The following is an 18908-nucleotide window of genomic DNA, read 5'->3' on the forward strand; positions in this document are numbered from 1 at the left end:
AAATTAAATAAACAGTATGTATATGAAAAACATAAATATACTGCATAATTGTATATAATATACAGGTTATGAGTACCCCATTGATGTTTTAATGGTCTCCCATTACACATCACCTCATACAGCCTTTGGTAACTTCACCCTTTTCACTCAAGTCTTTACACAAGCTGGTCTCGAACAGGCAGTGTGTGGTAGCCATGGTAACTGACTAAAGCATTACCATCTGTGTCTACCAATGGGAAATGTCATAAATGATGTATCAGCATGGCAGGGCACATGGTGCATACAAATACCTCTCTACACTGGCACTCTAAAAGTATTCTCTGAAACACCACAAAAAAAGTAACACAACCCAGGGATATGTCTAAAGCAGGGGTGTCAAACTAATTTAGCCCTGGAGCCACATTTGGTCTTCACCAAGTTGCTGACCCACTGCTGTGCCGTGCCATGAAAAGTAGAGAGGGAAAAATGTATTAATCTATCATTTTTTCACGTTTTGCTATATCTGATATCTTCCTGATGCTGTCAAAATTTGCAAAATCTCCTTCCATCATTTTTTATTTTTAGTTAAGTATTTTTATTTTTTTATTTTACCTAGACAAAATGGTGGGCCATAATTAAATCGTCTTTCTATTATATACAGTAGTCTAATAAGACATTGTTTGCAACATATTTCAAAGGCCAATTTACACGTCTTATACTTTCATCACCACCCAATTGCATACCTCTAAAATGTGCTTTGAGAAAGCGATAAGTGTACATTACAATACAGTCTACCAAAATGAGAGAGCTTTGAATTCCAATCAAACATAGTGGACCTGAGTCCTCTGCTGAGGCACACTCAGACCTCAGAACTACATGAAGAATATTAATGAAACTCCACCACGGCCAAGAGAGAAAGCATTTCCCAATAAGAAGATAGGGTGCTACACAGGGCCGGATTACCGAACTGGCACGCAGAGCACGTGCCCCCCGACCTCCAGAAAGCATATGATAGCAAAATGTGTAGAATAACAGGACATTAGCTTGAAAACTGCAAAATGTTCTCTGAGCCTCATGGCAAAATGTGAACAAAAGCATGAGATGAGCTATAAAACAGCAATTATTTTCAATGCCCCATGGCAAAAAGTATAGAATTGCAGGAAATTTGCTTTAAAACTGCAACATTTTCTCTTGGGAGGGGGACCCCAGACCCCAAATGCCATAGTCCGGCCCTACATCTACAGCAGGCTTAACAGTGTGTGTATGTGTGTGTTTGTACAGTATAGTTAAGCTTAAGGGTTAGGTATATGGTTTTGGGGTTAAGGTTATGGTTATGGTTAATGTTTAGTGTTAGGGTTTTTGGAGTTAAGGTTAGGGTTAGGCTAAGGGTTAGGGTTAGGTTTAAGGTTATGGTTAGGGAAAATAGGATTTTGAACGGTCAAAATTCATAATCTACAAAAACTCCAAAAATGTCACTAAAATAAAGCTGTGTGTGTGTGTGTGTAAGCACATGTGTATATGTGTGTTAGAGGACGTGACCGTATGTGTGCATCAATGCGCACGTGCGCCTGTGTGAAACCTCACTCCAACCGAGGGAACTTTAAGTACGGTTCGGTTCGCTAGCACAAACAGCTGCCAGTGTTTACTGTACGGACGCGCGGTTGTCTGTCTGACTGTGGTTGACGTTCCTGACCTCTGTTCTTTTGACCTTTCACCCCCTCACAAAGCACTTTAAAATGCAGTCAGAGCTGCTGGAGGCATTTTCTCTCTCTCTCTGGGAGATATAGTGGTGTGGGGGATGGGTGAACAATAATATATGGGCCCTTTGTAAACAGCTGCCACCGAGGAAGCTGTGTTTGGGTTACAGTGAAAGGTTGTTGAGCCACCGAGTAGACAGAGGCAAATCATACAAAAGGGGAACTACCAGACAGAACGTCCACTGCGGAGAAGTAGCCTAGTAGGTACAAATATGACATTTGTTTGTGGTTTGACATAGAGGTCTTCACCGATATACACGAACCCGATAACCTGAGATCCGATCCGGTATCCGAACATGTCGGATCCAAAATTCAGTAGTTGACCCTTGGAAGCCGGATTGGATCAAGCTAGGTGGCTACCGACCTCGGATCTGCCTGAAAATATGTAATATACTCACCAGTTCCTAAATTATATTTGAAGAAGAAAGTATCCTGAGGAAAATAAATATCCTCTATAAATAACATTTGCTACACATGGCAGTTGGTTCAGTCAATAACATTAATCTCTTAATGCTCTGCCTGTCTGCTTCTCTCGGTCTGGTTTGAGCTCTCCCTATTGTAAACTTGCAACATTGTTTCAACTGGGCGCTCACTGTTTCCCACGCCAAGTAGCTCGGAACAGACACAGCAAAATGTTGCTATAGCCCACCGAGGTGCAGTGGTTACTTTGGCCTATCAGGAAGATTTTGGAAAAATGTTACAAATACAGTGATGAACTACTGTCATTCGCAATGGATGTAAAAAACTCCCTCATTTCGGACATATTTTGGGTCGGATCTGGTCCACCTCGGATCCGTATTGGATCGGGAATTGATTTTTTTTTTTATGGCCGGGTTCTGTTGGTGTCAGTTTAGAATTTCATGGATCCAATTCAGTTCGGACCTCAATTTCAGGATCCGAGAAGAGCTCTAGTTTGACATTATTATGGCAATAACATTTTAATGAGGGTACTTGACCAAAACATTTTTTACCTAAATGCTTAATAAAATTGGACTTTGGATTTGACATACAGTACCAGTCAAAAGTTTGGACACACCTACTCATTCCAGTGTTTTTCTTTATTTGTACTATGTTCTACATTGTAGAATAATAGTAAAGACGTCAAAACTATAAAATAACACTGGTTGAGTGAATGCCAAGAGTGTGCAAAGCTGTCATCAAGGCAAAGGGTGGCTAATTTGAAGAATCTCTAATATAAAATATATTTTGATTTGTTTAACTTTTTTGGTTACTACATGATTCCATATGTGTTATTTCATAGTTTTGATGTCTTCACTATTATTCTATGATGTAGAAAATAGTAAAAATAAAGAAAAAACCTTGAATGAGTAGGTGTGTCCAAACCTTTGACTGGTACTGTATATGATGAGAGTGTTGCACCTCACACATTCATTGGCATATTGCAATAAAACAGAAAGACTGAGTTAATGTAGGTATATAGTGTAGTATATTTTATAAAAATATGTTCATGTTCATCATGAAAAGTCAAAGCCAAAGGGAAGCCACCCCTTTTCTGATTTTCAATGGAGGAGGGGTTCAGAAGTTCCTTCTGAGGCAATCCGCACTACTAAGCAGAATGGCGCTACTGCGCACAAAGTTCAAACAATTTGTGGTTAATTAGGTTTCACATTATTTACGAAAGGCATTCTGTACATTTAACTAAATGTGTAAGTATTTTATCATTTTTAACAGTAAGAAGTTAAAAAGGGAGATAGACACAGAGAAAAGTGTCCACAACACGGCTCGAACCCCAGTTGCCGGGGGGGGGGGGGCGTATGTGATGGGAGTCGGGAGTTTAGACCACTACACCAAAGACTCCAACACAGCTGAAATTCTATTTGGAGTGAACCATCCCTTTACGTAAAAAAAATGGACATGGGTGAAGGATTCTATCAAACTATGAGGGTGAGGGCGATGGGTCGGGAGTCTATCTACGAACCTGTCCGTCTTCTTCTTCTCATCCTCCAGGGCCCGGAGGGTGTGCTGCAGACGGTCAGTCAGGATCTCCAGTTCCTGGGTCAGCTTGTACTCCTCACGGAACTGTTCTCCCAGCAGCACCAGGTCACGTGTGGCATCGTGCAACGGGATGTCGCTCAGGTACAGGCCTCTCCGCGTCAGGTCGTCCAGGTTCATCACACTGAACACACAAAGTTGGTGACGCATCATCAGAGGCTGAACACTAAACAGTGGCTGAACACAACTCAACAGGGGCCGTGTTCAGCAGGGCACAACATATAATGCATTATGATTAGCATGTATGCCCCACTTATAATAACTATAATCTTATAATGATTGACTAAATAAGTTACTTGGGTAAGTTGAAAATGTTATACATAAAGACACATCATAAAAACTTGTCCTCTTATGAATGCAGGAGGGCTAGTTACTTTATTTTCTATCCCTTTGCCCAGTATCAAGAGCTCAATTCTCTCATCATAATCACTTTCAATAAACTTCAATCAAACGCACTTCAACGAAAGGTCTAACAGACACAATGCACTCTAGCTGCCACGGTCTCTGATCTAGACATAATATTCAGCTGTAATGACTTGCAAGACTGACTGAACAGGGCCAAACTGATACAGTCGCTGATGAAAAAGTCAAGTCTCTTTCCTTCTGTAAACAACAACACCAATGTTGTTTCACCACCTGCTGGCACCATGCAGGGACACTACTTTCTCTAGATGATCACTTGATAGAAATAAGGTTTTACCAGGTACATGGGGTGCGTTGCAATTATCTTCAAGTGTGAACTTGTTCACTTCCCTTCATTGATTTGAAAGGACATCTAGCCCATGCCAACCAATGCTTCTGGTTGGCATGGGACAATATTTTCATGTTGCACACCTTTTAGTTTTCTTATTAAATGCTTTCAATATTTTACTTGAATTTGTACAATTTATAGTTGGTTTGAGGTTTTTACGTCACTAAAATGTGGATCTATTTAAATGTGAACATATTGTCCCATATACATTATGTAATTTATTGACGGTCTGTAACTAGCCCCATAGAGATATCCAACATGGTCAGTTTGTGGGCATAACTTAAAATCCAACCCAACCCTCTGACATTTTTTTGGGGAAAATACTGACTTTATTACTTAAGTTATCCTATTTGCAATTTTTTGTTACTTCTCGGACTAGAAATGGTGTATGTGACTATTACCAACAGGCCGTTTTCAACCAGAAAATGATTTTTTTTTACAAAATGTACTGCATTGTTAGACTCTTCATCAGCCTGTCTTATAAGATGCTCATAATGATGTGGACTAAATACAGTAACAGCTTGTTTGAGACATATTATAAACCTTGTTATAAGACAATATATAAACGGATGCTTTAAGTAAAGTGTTACCAAAGATTTTATAAAAGGGACAATCTGTTGTTGCTACATCCAATTAATGATATATACACATTGATTCTTGAAGAATATCACTTATAAATTCCTAATGAGCTTAGTTCAGCTGTGACACCCTGTCAGAACCCAAATAGAATCTTGTTTTACTCCAATGTTAGTAAACATTGCAAATGTAAACAAACACTGTATAGCCTAAAAACATGGTTAAAACTATAATTTTGATATAATGGATGGTCAGTTACTGCATCCATAGCTCTGTCTATGAATCTGAGAGTAGTTAAATTTTTCCAGACCCATCCCTCAGCTTTTTACCAAAACAAAGGCGGGGTGTCACTTTGTTATTGTTTCAACTGTAGATTGGCCCTTTAAGGCCAGACCATCTGCTGCACTACAGTAGCTGTGGTTTTGAATCCAATTAGGTTTCACACACAAACCAAGAGACATCCACCCCACGGCATCCATCCAGCACAGCCATCCACCCGAAGGCTAAGACTAAATCCCAAATGGCACCCTATTCCCTACATAGTGCACTACTTTTGACAAGAGCTCCATGTGCCCTTTTGGACACAGCCCAGAACAGCACATTGTCTTTGTCTAACGCCACTGCAGCAGGAAGGCAGAGACAGACTGAAACAGACCAAAAAATCTGGAACCAATTACGTCTCGCACTCTCAGAAAACCGACATGATCTTTAAGCTTTTAAGCTATGTAAGGAAAAGGGTGCCATTTGTGATTGGGACACAACCTTTGGACAGCAGATAGTTTTCTAATGCCACAGTGGCAGAACCTGGGAGAACAGAGGAAGAGGATGTTCTCCGCCTCGGGCAGGTAGATCATCTGTCCCTTCAGCCTCAGGCAGCTGATCTCAGCACCAGTCAGCTCGTCCTCGTTCTCCGAAGTCTCCACGTTCAAGAGGCCCTCCTGGAAGGACGTAATACACATGCACACACAAACAGACAGAAATCGCACGCACATGTATGTATGCATGCACATGCAAGCACAAACACACATGAACACACAAGCAGCCAGGACACACAGAAAACATAAATGCAGCTTTCAATCCAGTTTTTCTATTTTATTTTTTATTATTATTTTTCTGGCGTAATTTTAACGTTAAATTAAAAGTTTAAGTAGTGAATATTCTTGGCGTACCTTGCTTCGCAGAACGAAGACAGTGTTGATGTGGGAGAGCATGCCTTGGAAGCTGAAGTCTATGTGTGGACGCACCAGAGAGAACACGGAGGGCAGGTTACAGATGCCCGGCTGGAGCTAAGGAATACAACAGCAAAACACTTCATAAGGGGGTCATACATGCTAATGACAAGTCTTACAATACATTACAACCACATCATAATGCATTATAATTGCAGGCTACCTGTGAAGCCCATATCTGCAATGCATTATAAACACACTCATACTGAGTTATAATGTAGTCATAATGCAGTATAAGAGTAGTTATTTACACACATAAAATCTCATAACATCCTATAACTAAATAGACATAAACCTGCGGCAGCACACGGAAGATGGCATTGCCGCACTGAGTGAGCATCAGGTCCCTGTCGAACATGAGGTGGAAGGGGAAGGCCTTGCAGAAGGTGTAGGGGCTGATCCGGGTCTCCTGCGTGCCGTTCTCCTCGAAGCCGTCCAGATCCTCATAGAAGGCCTCCTCCTCCGAGTCCTTTTCCTCGATCAGGAACTTAATGTGGTCACACTCCTCACTCTTGTGCTGGATCACCTGGTGAAGGAAGAATGGACTTCATAAAGGGAGGAAGGTACTTCCATAAAATTAGAATGAGTGCATGCTATGCTTCCTGTGTTTATATCCTGCTTTACTTTATGGGGACACTCAAAATGGCCGCCAGTCCACCCATTATGGCAAGAGATAATGTAAGAGATACCGGTGGGTGGTTGGTAAACGCATAGACATCGAAATACTGTCTTTATATAAATATCTACGGTTTGGTGTGATGGTTTTAAACACAGTGATGTTCTTGTGAGGGTTACTGCCTGGCCACAACAAGTCCTTTTTAGTCTATACACTGACGTCAGAGTGACGCACACGGTTGCCATGCCAACGGCGGATAACATTTCCAGAAAAGCTGGTGTCACATTTGAAGGGTCTGTCAATTCAGCTCCCCCATTTAATTTTGGGAGAGAAATACATACTGACATCTCTATCTCTGCGATATGATTAGGTTTGATAGTAGAGTTGGCTTTCTCTGAAAATGAGGAGGTATCTTAAGTGCTCAGAGACAAGATTTTTGAAAGGACTATCCAAGTCTATACCAATGGTGTATACTAATTCCACCTAGTGTTTGCTGCATGGACTACTTTGCTATTAAGAATGTGCATAACTTATTCACATATCCCTAGCTTTAAAATTAGAATGACAGATATCAATAACTTATTCACATACTCCTAGCCTTAAAGCTATCATCACACATATCAGTCTAATAATGGTTAGACACTTTAAAATACACTATCTTACACTATAACTGTTAGCTATTTGTTAATTGCATTATGTCACCTTCTGGGTGTACTAACATTCTGCCCCTTCCATAGACATCTGACCCAAGTCAACAGAGACCCACCAGCATCTCAAAAAATGCCCACTGTGGGTGACAAACACCTAGCAGTTGCTAAGACCCAAACAACTCCTGAATTTTAAAAGTCAACCACTGTCCCATTTTGGACTGAAGGCAAGATCCCCAAGCGGCACAGAATCCGAATAGCTACCAAGGCACCCAAAACAACAGTGCCAGAGTTAGGTCTTGGTGTAGTTAGCATTGGCTCGCAAAACTACCTCTTAACTTCATTTATACTGAACACAGAGACATAGAAATGGTATCCACGAGTTCATCTGACTCTGGGGAAGTACATAAAGGGCCTCATTGCCAAAATCCTGAACTATCCCTTTAAGTAATAATATACTTATTTTCTTTGAAACAGCATACCTTCATTTCTATTTCTGTGCCGTGGATCTGTTGGGCCACCGTCTTGATGATGCCGATCACGATGTCCTGGAGCCCCTCCCTCTCCGAGTAGTAGTGCAGGATCAGATTGTTTCCCTTCTCCGCGTCCGTGCAGCGGAAGGACGGAGCCCTCATCCCAGGGTAGATGGTACCTAGGTGGTCGTGGAGGGCATCCAGATTCTGTATGGGGGTTGCATAAATGATTTAAACGGGAGTTTCTCTCCATTAAGATTCCACTTAGACTGGTCCCATATCGGTTTGTGATGTAGAGCCAACTCCTGTGGTCATTGTCATGCCAAACACCATAGGAGTTGGCTACAAAGCATAAACAGATCTAGGAGCAGGAAAGGTTCCTTTAGAATAAGGTTGCATAACTCCAGTCCTCACTCCTTTATCTCAGTTTCAACCCAAAGCGAAGCCCTACATTTTGTGTTTGTAAACAGAGGGTTTGGTCTTGGCAAATCTAAGCATTAAACGTTCAAATAGCTCTTTGTTGACTGTTGCTGGGTGCTATCGTCCTCCATCCGCACCAGCCTGTACCCTACCTGCCCTAAGCTCTCTCCTAGCCTCATACACTAAATCTGAATTTGTCCTGCTAGATGACCTAAACTGGGACATGCTTAAACCACCTGACCAGGTCCTAAAGCAATGGAATTCCCTAACTATTTCTCAGATTATGACCAATCCAACAAGGTATGACTCCAAACACCCAGAAAAGGCTACTCTCCTCGATGTTATCCTCACAAATAATCATGATAGATATCAAATAAAATTGTATTATTCACATGCGCCGAATACAACAGGTGTAGGTAGACCTTACAGTGAAATGCTTACTTACGAGCCCCTAACCAACAGTGCAGTTTCAAAAATATGGATAAGAATAAGAGATAAAAGTAACAAGTAATTAATGAGCAGCAGTAAAAAATAACAATATTTACAGGGGGGTGCCGGGACAGAGTCAATGTGCGGGGGCACTGGTAAGTTGAGGTAGTATGTACATGTAGGTAGAGTTATTAAAGTGACTATGCATAGATGACAACAGAGAGTGGCAGTGGTGTGGAGAGGGGGGTGGGGGGCAATGCAAATAGTCTGGGTAGCCATTTGACTAGATGTTCAGAAGTCTTATGGCTTGGGGGTAAAAGCTGTTTAGAAGCCAGTCTGGTGTTTTCTGTAATGACCTTAGTGATCACTGTTTTACAGCCTGTGTTCGTAATGGCTGCTCAGTGAAATTACCTGTCCGGATTTGTCATAGACACTTGCTAAAAAACTTTAATGAGCAAGCCTTCCTTCATGAACTGGCCTCTGTAAAATGGTATAGAATCAGCTTGATCCCCTCTGTCGAAGACGCTTGGACCTTCTTTTTTGATATTTTCAATGGTATTGTTCACAAATACGCCCCCATAAAGAAAATGAGAATTAAAAACAGGTTCAGCCCCTGGTTCGACAGTGATCTTGCGGACTTACTCCACCTCAAGAATTGAACCTTGTTCTGAACACCTCCAAATCAAAGGTCATGTGGTTTGGTAAGAAGAATGCCCCTTCTTCCCACAACTGTTATTACTACCACTGAGGGTTTAGAGCTTGAGGTAGTCACCTCATACAAGTACTTGGGAGTATGGCTATACGGTGCACTGTCCTTCTCTCAGCACATATCAAAACTGCAGGATAAAATTAAATCTAGACTTGGTTTCCTCTATTGTCTATCGCTCCTCTTTCACCCCAGCTGCCAAACTAACCCTGATTCAGATGACCATCCTACCCATGCCAGATTACGGAGACATAATTCATAGATCGGCAGGTAAGGGTGCTCTCGAGCGGCTAGATGTTCTTTACCATTCATCCATCAGATTTGCCACCAATGCTCCTTATAGGACACATCACTGCACTCTATACTCCTCTGTAAACTGGTCATTTCTGTATACCTGTCGCAAGACCCACTGGTTGATGATTATTTACAAAACCCTCTTAGGCCTCACTCCCCCTATCTGAGATATCTACTGCAGCCCTCATCCTCCACATACTACACCCGTTCTGCCAGTCAAATTCTTTTAAAGGTCCCCAAAGCACACACATCCCTGGGTCGCTCCTCTTTTCAGTTCACTGCAGCTAGCGACTGGAACAAGCTGCAACAAACAATCAAACTGGACAGTTTTATCTCAATCTCTTCATTCAAGGACTCAATCATGGACACTCTTACTGACAGTTGTGGCTGCTTGTGTGATGTATTTTTGTCTCTACCTTCTTGCCCTTTGTGCTGTGTCTGTGCCCAATAATGTTTGTACCATGTTTTGTGTTGCTACCATGTTGTTGTTATGTTGTGTTGCTACCATGCTGTGTTGTTATGTGTTGCTTCCTTGCTATGTTGTTGTCTTAGGTCTCTCTTTATGTAGTGTTGTGTTGTCTCTCTTGTTGTGATGTGTGTTTTGTCCTATATTTATATATTTTTTTTATTTATTTCTCCCAAGCCCCAGTCCCCGCTGCAGGTCTTTTGCCTTTTGGTAGGCCGTCATTGTAAATAACAATGTGTTCTTAACTGACTTGCCTAGTTAAATAAAAGTTAAATAAAATAAATAAATACATTTGAATTACAAGGTCACCTTCCCCAAATCCAAAGATGAGAGGGCGGTCACAGAATTGTTTTGGCACTGTACAATTAAAATACAGGTCATATTTAACTTATGTTGAAGCATTCATGACTTTGAAGAGTACATTGTTTTACATTAGTTTGTTAACTGAAGAAAGATTAAGAAGGAAACTGGAGTGCTTACCTGCAAGAATTCACGGACATTGGAGCCTAAAACACGCAGGATGGTGTCATACCCTGATTCTTGGCAAAACTCAAAAAACATCTTCCCAAACATCTGTAGGATACACCCTGCATCAATCTCTGCAAGATAAAAAAAAAAAAAAGGTATCCACTTGTTGCATACACCATCTCAGTCCCATTGGTAACACTTTACAATAAGTTACCCTTTATAAAGGGTACCATATTTGAAATGTGTTGCCGTACAATTATGTTATGAATAAACTGGTTCAAATAATGTATCTTGTATCTCAAAACATTATTAAAAAAAAACGTACTGAGAACTTTGCTTGCAGCTGCAACAAGGTCGTATGTTTTGGCATCTTCATATATGATTCTGACAAGGAACTGACCCTCTACATCGAGTTGCGCCTCCCTCCTGATAACAAGTAAGAAGAAAATATAATTATTAGATATCATATTAACGTGATTATTACCTATGTAATAAAGAGGCTGTTGACAAGAGCATATGACAACATATTTATTGTCCTCTATAGTATCCATTAAAACTAGCTTCATAACATTGTATGCTGTTGTTTCTGCCTGTGACTGACAGTATAGTGTCTTATATAGTTGTTATTAAGGCTTAATGAATGCATACATAAAGGGCCTTTAGTAAAGTGATACCTACACTTATTGGGTCCAAACAAAAACAATCAGTAACACTTTACTTTAGGGGGGTATACATAAGCCATTCATAACACCGTTATGAAACCAGTCATGACACCTTCATGAATGTTGCAGTACCATTAAACTACCTTTGAGCATTAAGTGCATTGTCGGATTATCTATATTTAGAAGTTACAATGAGAAAATGTATTTGGCATGCTAATAAATAAGACTGTTATATATCCTAATGAGGTCTATTTGACCTGATTACTGAGTTGATCTGAGAAAACAATACTGATTTGCTGTGCTGGCTAGCAACCACTTTTTCTGAGCATGTGATCAGCTGAACAAACACACCAAGCAACGTAAAAATGTAGTGAAAATAAGATTTCATTTTTCAATTGCTCTAGCTTGAATAATTAGGCATGTAATAATGTTGAATTACGTCAGCCAAGATAAGGTTGAGATAACATTAAGATAACATTGTGCTGCAATATTTCTTGGGAGATAAAAATGACCAGATTCCTCAAAACACATTTTTCGGAGAGGCAGCTGTGCATCTGTTCTTATAGGATGGGATGAAAGTCTGGGTCCTGGAAAGCGAAGACTGAGGAAGAAAAATAAACGTGGATCTTGCCAAATATTTGAGCACTTTGAAAAGAGGGGATTGTTATCATAATGCAACAACATTCACAACCTCTCTTTATCACCACTATCAGAAGGCTAATGAAAATTAATGATTGAGTAAAAATATGGCTCGCCTTCTCATAAGAGTGATGTAATTTAAGAATGAATTGATTCATTATATATTGTTTTCTTTTATGTTTGCTGGTGATTTATGGTCACATGTTTTATGTTACAGATAGGCCAACTACCACTATATCTGCTGGTCATGTATCATCAGTGGAATATCATGACATGGTCATTCGTTATCCACTCTGTTTAGCAATAGGGGGAGATTACTGATTTCAAAATTATAATATGGTTAATGGACATATTTTTGTATTATTATCCATGTCATATTAGTAGGTTACATAAAATTGTGGTCAAGACAATGTAGTAAACAAAATGAAAGTGTAATAACAATGTAAAGTAACAGCAATTGTTATTACATGGTAATTACATAGGCAGTAGCGTAATTTGTTTTTTGTATTTTTGTATTTATTGAGCAACATTAAGGCAGTTATATACAATTTCAAATATTACATGACATTACATTTCATAACACTTTTCACAACACATTAAGTATCTGCCCTCAGGCCACTACTCTCCTACCGCATATCTTCAATACACAATCCATGTGTTCTGTGTAAAGTGTGTTACTACAGTGTTACTTCACAGTTATAGGAGCAACTTAATGTGAAGCGTTAATAACATATCTATGTAATGACCATATCTGCCAATTCTTTGTTTTGCTTTTGCAACATGGCCACATTGAGTTTTTATTCTAATTTTCTGCTTTCAATTATGATATACAAATGCCCTGTGCCATTCACAAATACAAAATAAATCTTTAAACTTACTTGATGTCTTCCCACACTTCTTCGCCATAATTTCTTAATACAAGTAGTTCCAAGGCGTGGTTGACAAAACCATACTAAAACGGAAATAAAACAGAATACAGAAAGAATAGAGAAACATAAATCTGAAAATACTGGGAATAACAAGTATGTAAATAAATGCCTTAGAGTGATGATAGTATTATGATTCCATTGTAATTTCAAGGAAAGGATGCTTAAATTGTACAACAGCAAATAATGTTTTAATTGATGCAGCATGATTATTAGAACAATAAAATCGCAGTCGAATAACGAATTTCAGTGGTAATTTACAGCAAGTAACGTTAGCATGGTGAACGAATACTGTAGCCATAGGCTGATAGCTCGTTCTCATACGGGAAAACACAACACTACACATCAAAATAGCCAGGAATTTAATATGTCGATGTTTACATACCATTTTTACGACCAGTTCTTCCCGATTCCCTATCAATGTAAGTAAACTATTATGTCTAAATTATCACGGCACCTTCACAGTTTGCAGATGTTACGTTGCGTCTCCATTCCTGAAAACATTCCCCATCAAATTGACGTCGATTATGTCCAATGAGAGCTCAAGGAAAAAAATACTCACTCGGCAACCGACCACTGAGGAAGAAGTGAGGGTTGCCCGTTGAAGACAGCGTTGTTTATGAAAACAGTCCCATCAAACGTTTTATTTATCCACTGCAAAATAAAGACTACAGAACGAAACCAACCTATTTAAATTCCACAATCAAATGATAGAAACAAATATTTGGTAGAATAGATTATAAACTGAGTGGTTCGAGCACTGAATGCTGATTGGCTGAAAGCCATGGTACATCAGACCGTTTACTATAGGTATGATAACAACAAAAAATGCTACTGCTCTAATTACGTTGGTAACCAGTTTATAATAGCAATAAGGCACCTTAAAGGGTTTGTGGTATATTACCAATATACCACGGCTAAGTGCTGAATCCAGGCACTCCGCATTGCGTCGTGTGTCATAGCCTACTATTTGACAATGATTTTTAGTTATACAGAAATAACAAAACATGGCAGAAAGCTACTGTGATGTTCAATGTACATGTAACCAGGTCAGAAATCCCGATCTATGGTTCACAATGCTCCCAAGTAGGGGAATAGAGATTGCAAGAAGAGCCCTGTGGCTTCAGGCTATTCGGCGTGGGAGAGTGGCTATGTGTGTGGAAACATTTAATCACAGGTAAGACATTTAACTTGTTTAGTATAATCCGTTTGTAACTCCACTCACTACTTGAAGCTGTATAGTCCATTTGTTTGTGTTGTTGGTTTTGGCTAGATCAACGTTCTGGTCAGTTGCTAGCTAACACTTACTCACGTGGCTTCTAGCTCCATCATGAAATGGGCAGTGGTGGAAAAAGTAACCTATTCTCATACTTAACAAAAGGTTAAGATACCTTAATAGAAAATTACTCAAGTAAAATTGAAAGTCACTCAGTAAAATACTGCTTGAGTACTTAAGTATTGTAAGTAAATGTGATTGCTATAATATACTTATGTATCAAAAGTAAAAGTATAAATTATTTTGAATTCCTTATATTAAGCAAACCGGCACCATTTTATTTTTTTATTTACAGATAGCCAGGGGTATACTCCAACACTCAGACATAATTTACAAACGAAGCATTTTTTGTTAAGAGAGTCCATCAGATAAGAGGCTCTAAGAGATGGCCAGGGATGTTCTCGTGACAAGTGCGTGAACTGGAGCATTTTCCTGCCCCGCTAAGCATTCAAAATATAACTAGTACTTTTGGTTGTCAAGGAAAATGTTTGGAGTAAAAAGTACATTATTTTATTTAGGAATGAAATGAAGTAAAAGTAGTCAAAAATATAAATAATAAAGTAAAGTACAGATCCCCCCCCCCCCCCCCCCCCCCCCCCCCCCTCAATTAAAAACTACGTTAGTCAAAAGTTTGGTCACACCTGCTCATTCAATGTTTTTTCTTTATTTTTTACTATTTTCTACATTGTAGAATAATAGTGAAGACGTTAAAACTATGAAATAACATTTACATTACATTTTAGTCATTTAGCAGACGCTCTTATCCAGAGCGACTTACAGTAGAGTGCATACACATGGAATCATGTAATATAAAAAAATAAAAAAGGGTTAAACAATCAAAATATATTTTATATTTGAGATTCTTCAAAGTAACCACCCTTTTCCTTGACAGCTTTGCTCACTCTTGGCATTCTCTTAACCAGCTTCATGAGGTCATCACCTGGAATACATTTCAAATAACAGGTGTGCGTTGTTAAAAGTTCTTAATGCTTTTGAGCCAATCAGCTGTGTTGTGACAAGGTAGGGGTGGTATACAGAAGATATCCCTATATGGTAAAAGATCAAGTCCATATTATGGCAATAACAGCTCAAATAAGCAAAGAGAAATGACAGTCCATCATTACTTTAAGACATGAAGGTCAGTCACTCTGGAAATTTTAAAGAACTTTGAAAGTTTCTTCAAGTGGAGTCGCAAAAACCATCAAGCGCTATGATGAAACTGGCTGTCATGAGGACCGTCACAAGAAAGGAAGACCCAGAGTTAGCTCTGCTGCAGAGGATAAGTTCATTAGAGTTACCAGCCTCAGATATTGCAGCGTAAATTACACTTATCAGCATCAACTGTTCAGAGGAGACTGCGTGAATCAGGCTTTCATGGTCGAATTGCTGCGAAGAAACCACTATTAAAGGACACCAATAAGAAGAAGAGACTTAATTGGATAAAGAAACACGAGCAATGGACATTAGACCGGTGGAAATCTGTAATTTGGTCTGATGATTCCAAATGTGAGATTTTTGGTTCCAACCGTTGTGTCTTTGTGAGACGCAGAGTAGGTGAATGGATGATCTCCGCACGTGTGGTTACCACCGTGAAGCATGGAGGAGGAGGTGTGATGGTGTGGGGGTGCTTTGCTGGTGACACTGTCTGTGATTTATTTAGATTTCAAGGCACACTTAACCAGCATGGCTACCACAGCATTCTGCAGCCATACGCCGTCCCATCTGGTTTGCGCTTAGTGGGACTATCATTTGTTTTTCAACAGGACAATGACCCAAAACACACCTCCAGGCTGTGTAAGGGCTATTTGATCAAGAAGGAGAGTGATGGAGTGTTGCTGTCACGTATTTCCCCGGTACTGCTGTTCATTCCGTTCACCAGCTCCGGAGGTCTACGTCACCGGCCTTCTAGGTGTCACTGAACTGGATCATTACTACCAACCCCAGACTGTCTTGTCTCATTACGCACACCTGGTTCCCATTCCCCCTGATTAGTATGTGTATATACAGTTGAAGTCGGAAGTTTACATACACTTTAGCCAAATACATTTAAACTCAGTTTTTCCCAATTCCTGATATTTAATCCTAGTAAAGATTCCCTGTCTTAGGTCAGTTAGGATCACCGCTTTATTTTAAGAATGTGAAATGTCAGAATAATAGTAGAGAGAATGATTTATTTCAGCATTTATTTATTTCATCACATTCCCAGTGGGTCAGAAGTTTACTTACACTCAATTAGTATTTGGTAGCATTGCCTTTAAATTGTTTAACTTGGGTCAAACGTTTCGGGTAGCCTTCCACAAGCTTCCCACAATAATTTGGGTAAATTTTGGCCCATTCCTCCTGACAGAGCTGGTGTAACTGAGTCAGGTTTGTAGGCCTCCTTGCTCACACACGCTTTTTCAGTTCTGCCCACAAATCTTCTATGGGATTGAGGTCAGGGCTTTGTGATGGCCACTCCAATACCTTGACTTTGTTGTCCTTAAGCCATTTTGCCATAACTTTGGAAGTATGCTTGGGGTCATTGTCCATTTGGAAGACCCATTTGCGACCAAGCTTTAACTTCCTGACTGATGTCTTGAGATGAATAAGCGTGTGCGAGCAAGCATTCCTCCCCCTCCAAACACGGCGAGTTGAGTTGATGTCAAAGAGCTCCATTTTGGTCTCATCTGACCACAACACTTTCACCAGTTGTCCTCTGAGTCATTCAGATGTTCATTGGCAGACTTCAGACAGGCCTGTATATGTATTCTTGAGCAGGGGGACCTTGCAGGCGCTGCAGGATTTCAGTCCTTCACGGCGTAGTGTGTTACCAATTGTTTTCTTGGTGACTATGGTCCCAGCTGCCTTGAGATCATTGACAAGATCCTCCCGTGTAGTTCTGGGCTGATTCCTCACCGTTCTCATGATCATTGCAACTCCACGAGGTGAGATCTTGCATGGAGCCCCAGACCGAGGGATAGTGACAGTTCTTTTTTGTTTCTTCCATTTGCGAATAATCGCACCAAATGTTGTCACCTTCTCACCAAGCTGCTTGGCGATGGTCTTGTAGCCCATTCCAGCCTTATGTAGGTCTACAATCTTGTCCCTGACACCCTTGGAGAGCTTTTTGATCTTGGCCATGGTGGAGAGTTTGGAATCTGATTGATTGATTGCTTCTGTAGACAGCTGTCTTTTTTACAGGTAACAAGCTGCGGTTAGGAGCACTCCCTTTAAGAGTGTGCTCCTAATCTCAGCTCGTTACCTGTATAAAAGACACCTGGGAGCCAGAAATCTTTCTGATTGAGAGGGGGTCAAATACTTATTTCCCTCATTAAAATGCTAATCAATTTATAACATTTTTGACATGCGTTTTTTTCTGGATATTTTTGTTGTTATTCTGTCTCTCACTGTTCAAATAAACCTACCATTAAAATTATAGACTGATCCTTTCTTTGTCAGTGGGCAAACGTACAAAATCAGCAGGGGATCAAATGCTTTTTTCCCCCACTGTATATATATATATTTGTATAATTTTTAGATATAAGCCCATACGTATCATGCCACATGTCCTTTTTGAATCAAACATTTGATCAAATGTCCACTAATAAAAGCTTTTATTACTGTTTTGAGATAGCTTGTGAAACTCTATGATGTTCCAAAAAGGACAAAGAACACATAATCCCCTTCGTTTAGTCAAAGCTGCTGTGCTGTTTCACTGGTTTTGACTCACAGGTCAACTTGGATGGGCCTTGCAGTTTCAGGACAGTGCACAAAACTAGAGCACTATATAGGTAATGGGGTGCTGTTTGGGACGCAATCAGTGTTTTTGTAGCTTTTTTTTATGTGGAGGGGTAGACAAGTTTTACCTCCTGTTTATTGATCCATGTTTCGAGTTGTTCAGCCTATAATGACCAAGGGCTACATGATTGTAATAATAGAAAATAACAAAATAAATGTTTTCTTCCTTACCTTTTTCTCGACCCCCATCCACTATATTAACATAGGCCGAATTGCATCTGATCTCCTCTAGGCCTACCATCACAGCTGTTACAACCAAGTCTGTGTCTGAAATGGCATCCTATTCTCTGTGTCCTGTAGTGCACCTCTTTTGACCAGGGCCACTAGTGGCAGGTAGCCTAGCGGTTCAGAGCGTTTGTATAGTAAGGTCTCTGGTTCGAATCCCTGATCTGGCAAGGTGGAAAAATCTGCTGTTCTGCCTTTGAGGAAGGCAGTTGACCCCCAACAACAACTGGTCATCGTCAAATAAGGCAGATAATTAATTACACCCACCTGGTGTCCCAGGTCTAAATCAGTCCCTGATTAGAGGGTTAGAATGAAAAAAACTGGCTTTGAGATCCAGAGATGGAATAGTGCCATTTTGGACACAATTTCCTTCGTGTGAAACAAACTTGAGCAAATGTTTGATCCTCACATTGTTGCAGTGTAATATCAATTGTGAGAGTGAAATTGCAAGATTATGTTATAATACTGTTATTGCATCAAATGGTTGTTTGATAGAAAAGAATAGGGTTCTTAGAACACCCTCATCTGTGCATAGTCTTCTGAGTTGGGCCTCTGGGAGCTTAATGCTGACAGTGGATT

At 40.0% G+C, this 18908-nt stretch overlaps 1 protein-coding gene across 1 annotated transcript in view; it reads right to left on the reverse strand.

The window, feature by feature from the left end:
* Positions 1-13619, reverse strand: part of gucy1b1 (guanylate cyclase 1 soluble subunit beta 1) — a 42368-nt gene extending 28749 nt beyond the window's left edge. Inside the window, exons 1-9 of the mRNA XM_014195554.3 lie at positions 13437-13619; positions 13004-13077; positions 11150-11250; positions 10837-10955; positions 8051-8248; positions 6601-6831; positions 6246-6362; positions 5881-6014; positions 3676-3873 (exon numbers count right to left, since the gene is read on the reverse strand). Coding sequence (XP_014051029.1) covers positions 3676-3873; positions 5881-6014; positions 6246-6362; positions 6601-6831; positions 8051-8248; positions 10837-10955; positions 11150-11250; positions 13004-13077; positions 13437-13439 — 1175 coding nt within the window. The 5' untranslated portion in view covers positions 13440-13619. The remainder of the gene's footprint in view (positions 1-3675; positions 3874-5880; positions 6015-6245; positions 6363-6600; positions 6832-8050; positions 8249-10836; positions 10956-11149; positions 11251-13003; positions 13078-13436) is intronic.
* Positions 13620-18908: the final 5289 nt, after the last annotated feature.

The sequence above is a fragment of the Salmo salar genome, chromosome 04 (genome assembly GCF_965601325.2).
Source record: "Salmo salar chromosome 04, fSalSal1, whole genome shotgun sequence".
In the NCBI taxonomy this organism is placed as follows: domain Eukaryota; kingdom Metazoa; phylum Chordata; class Actinopteri; order Salmoniformes; family Salmonidae; genus Salmo; species Salmo salar.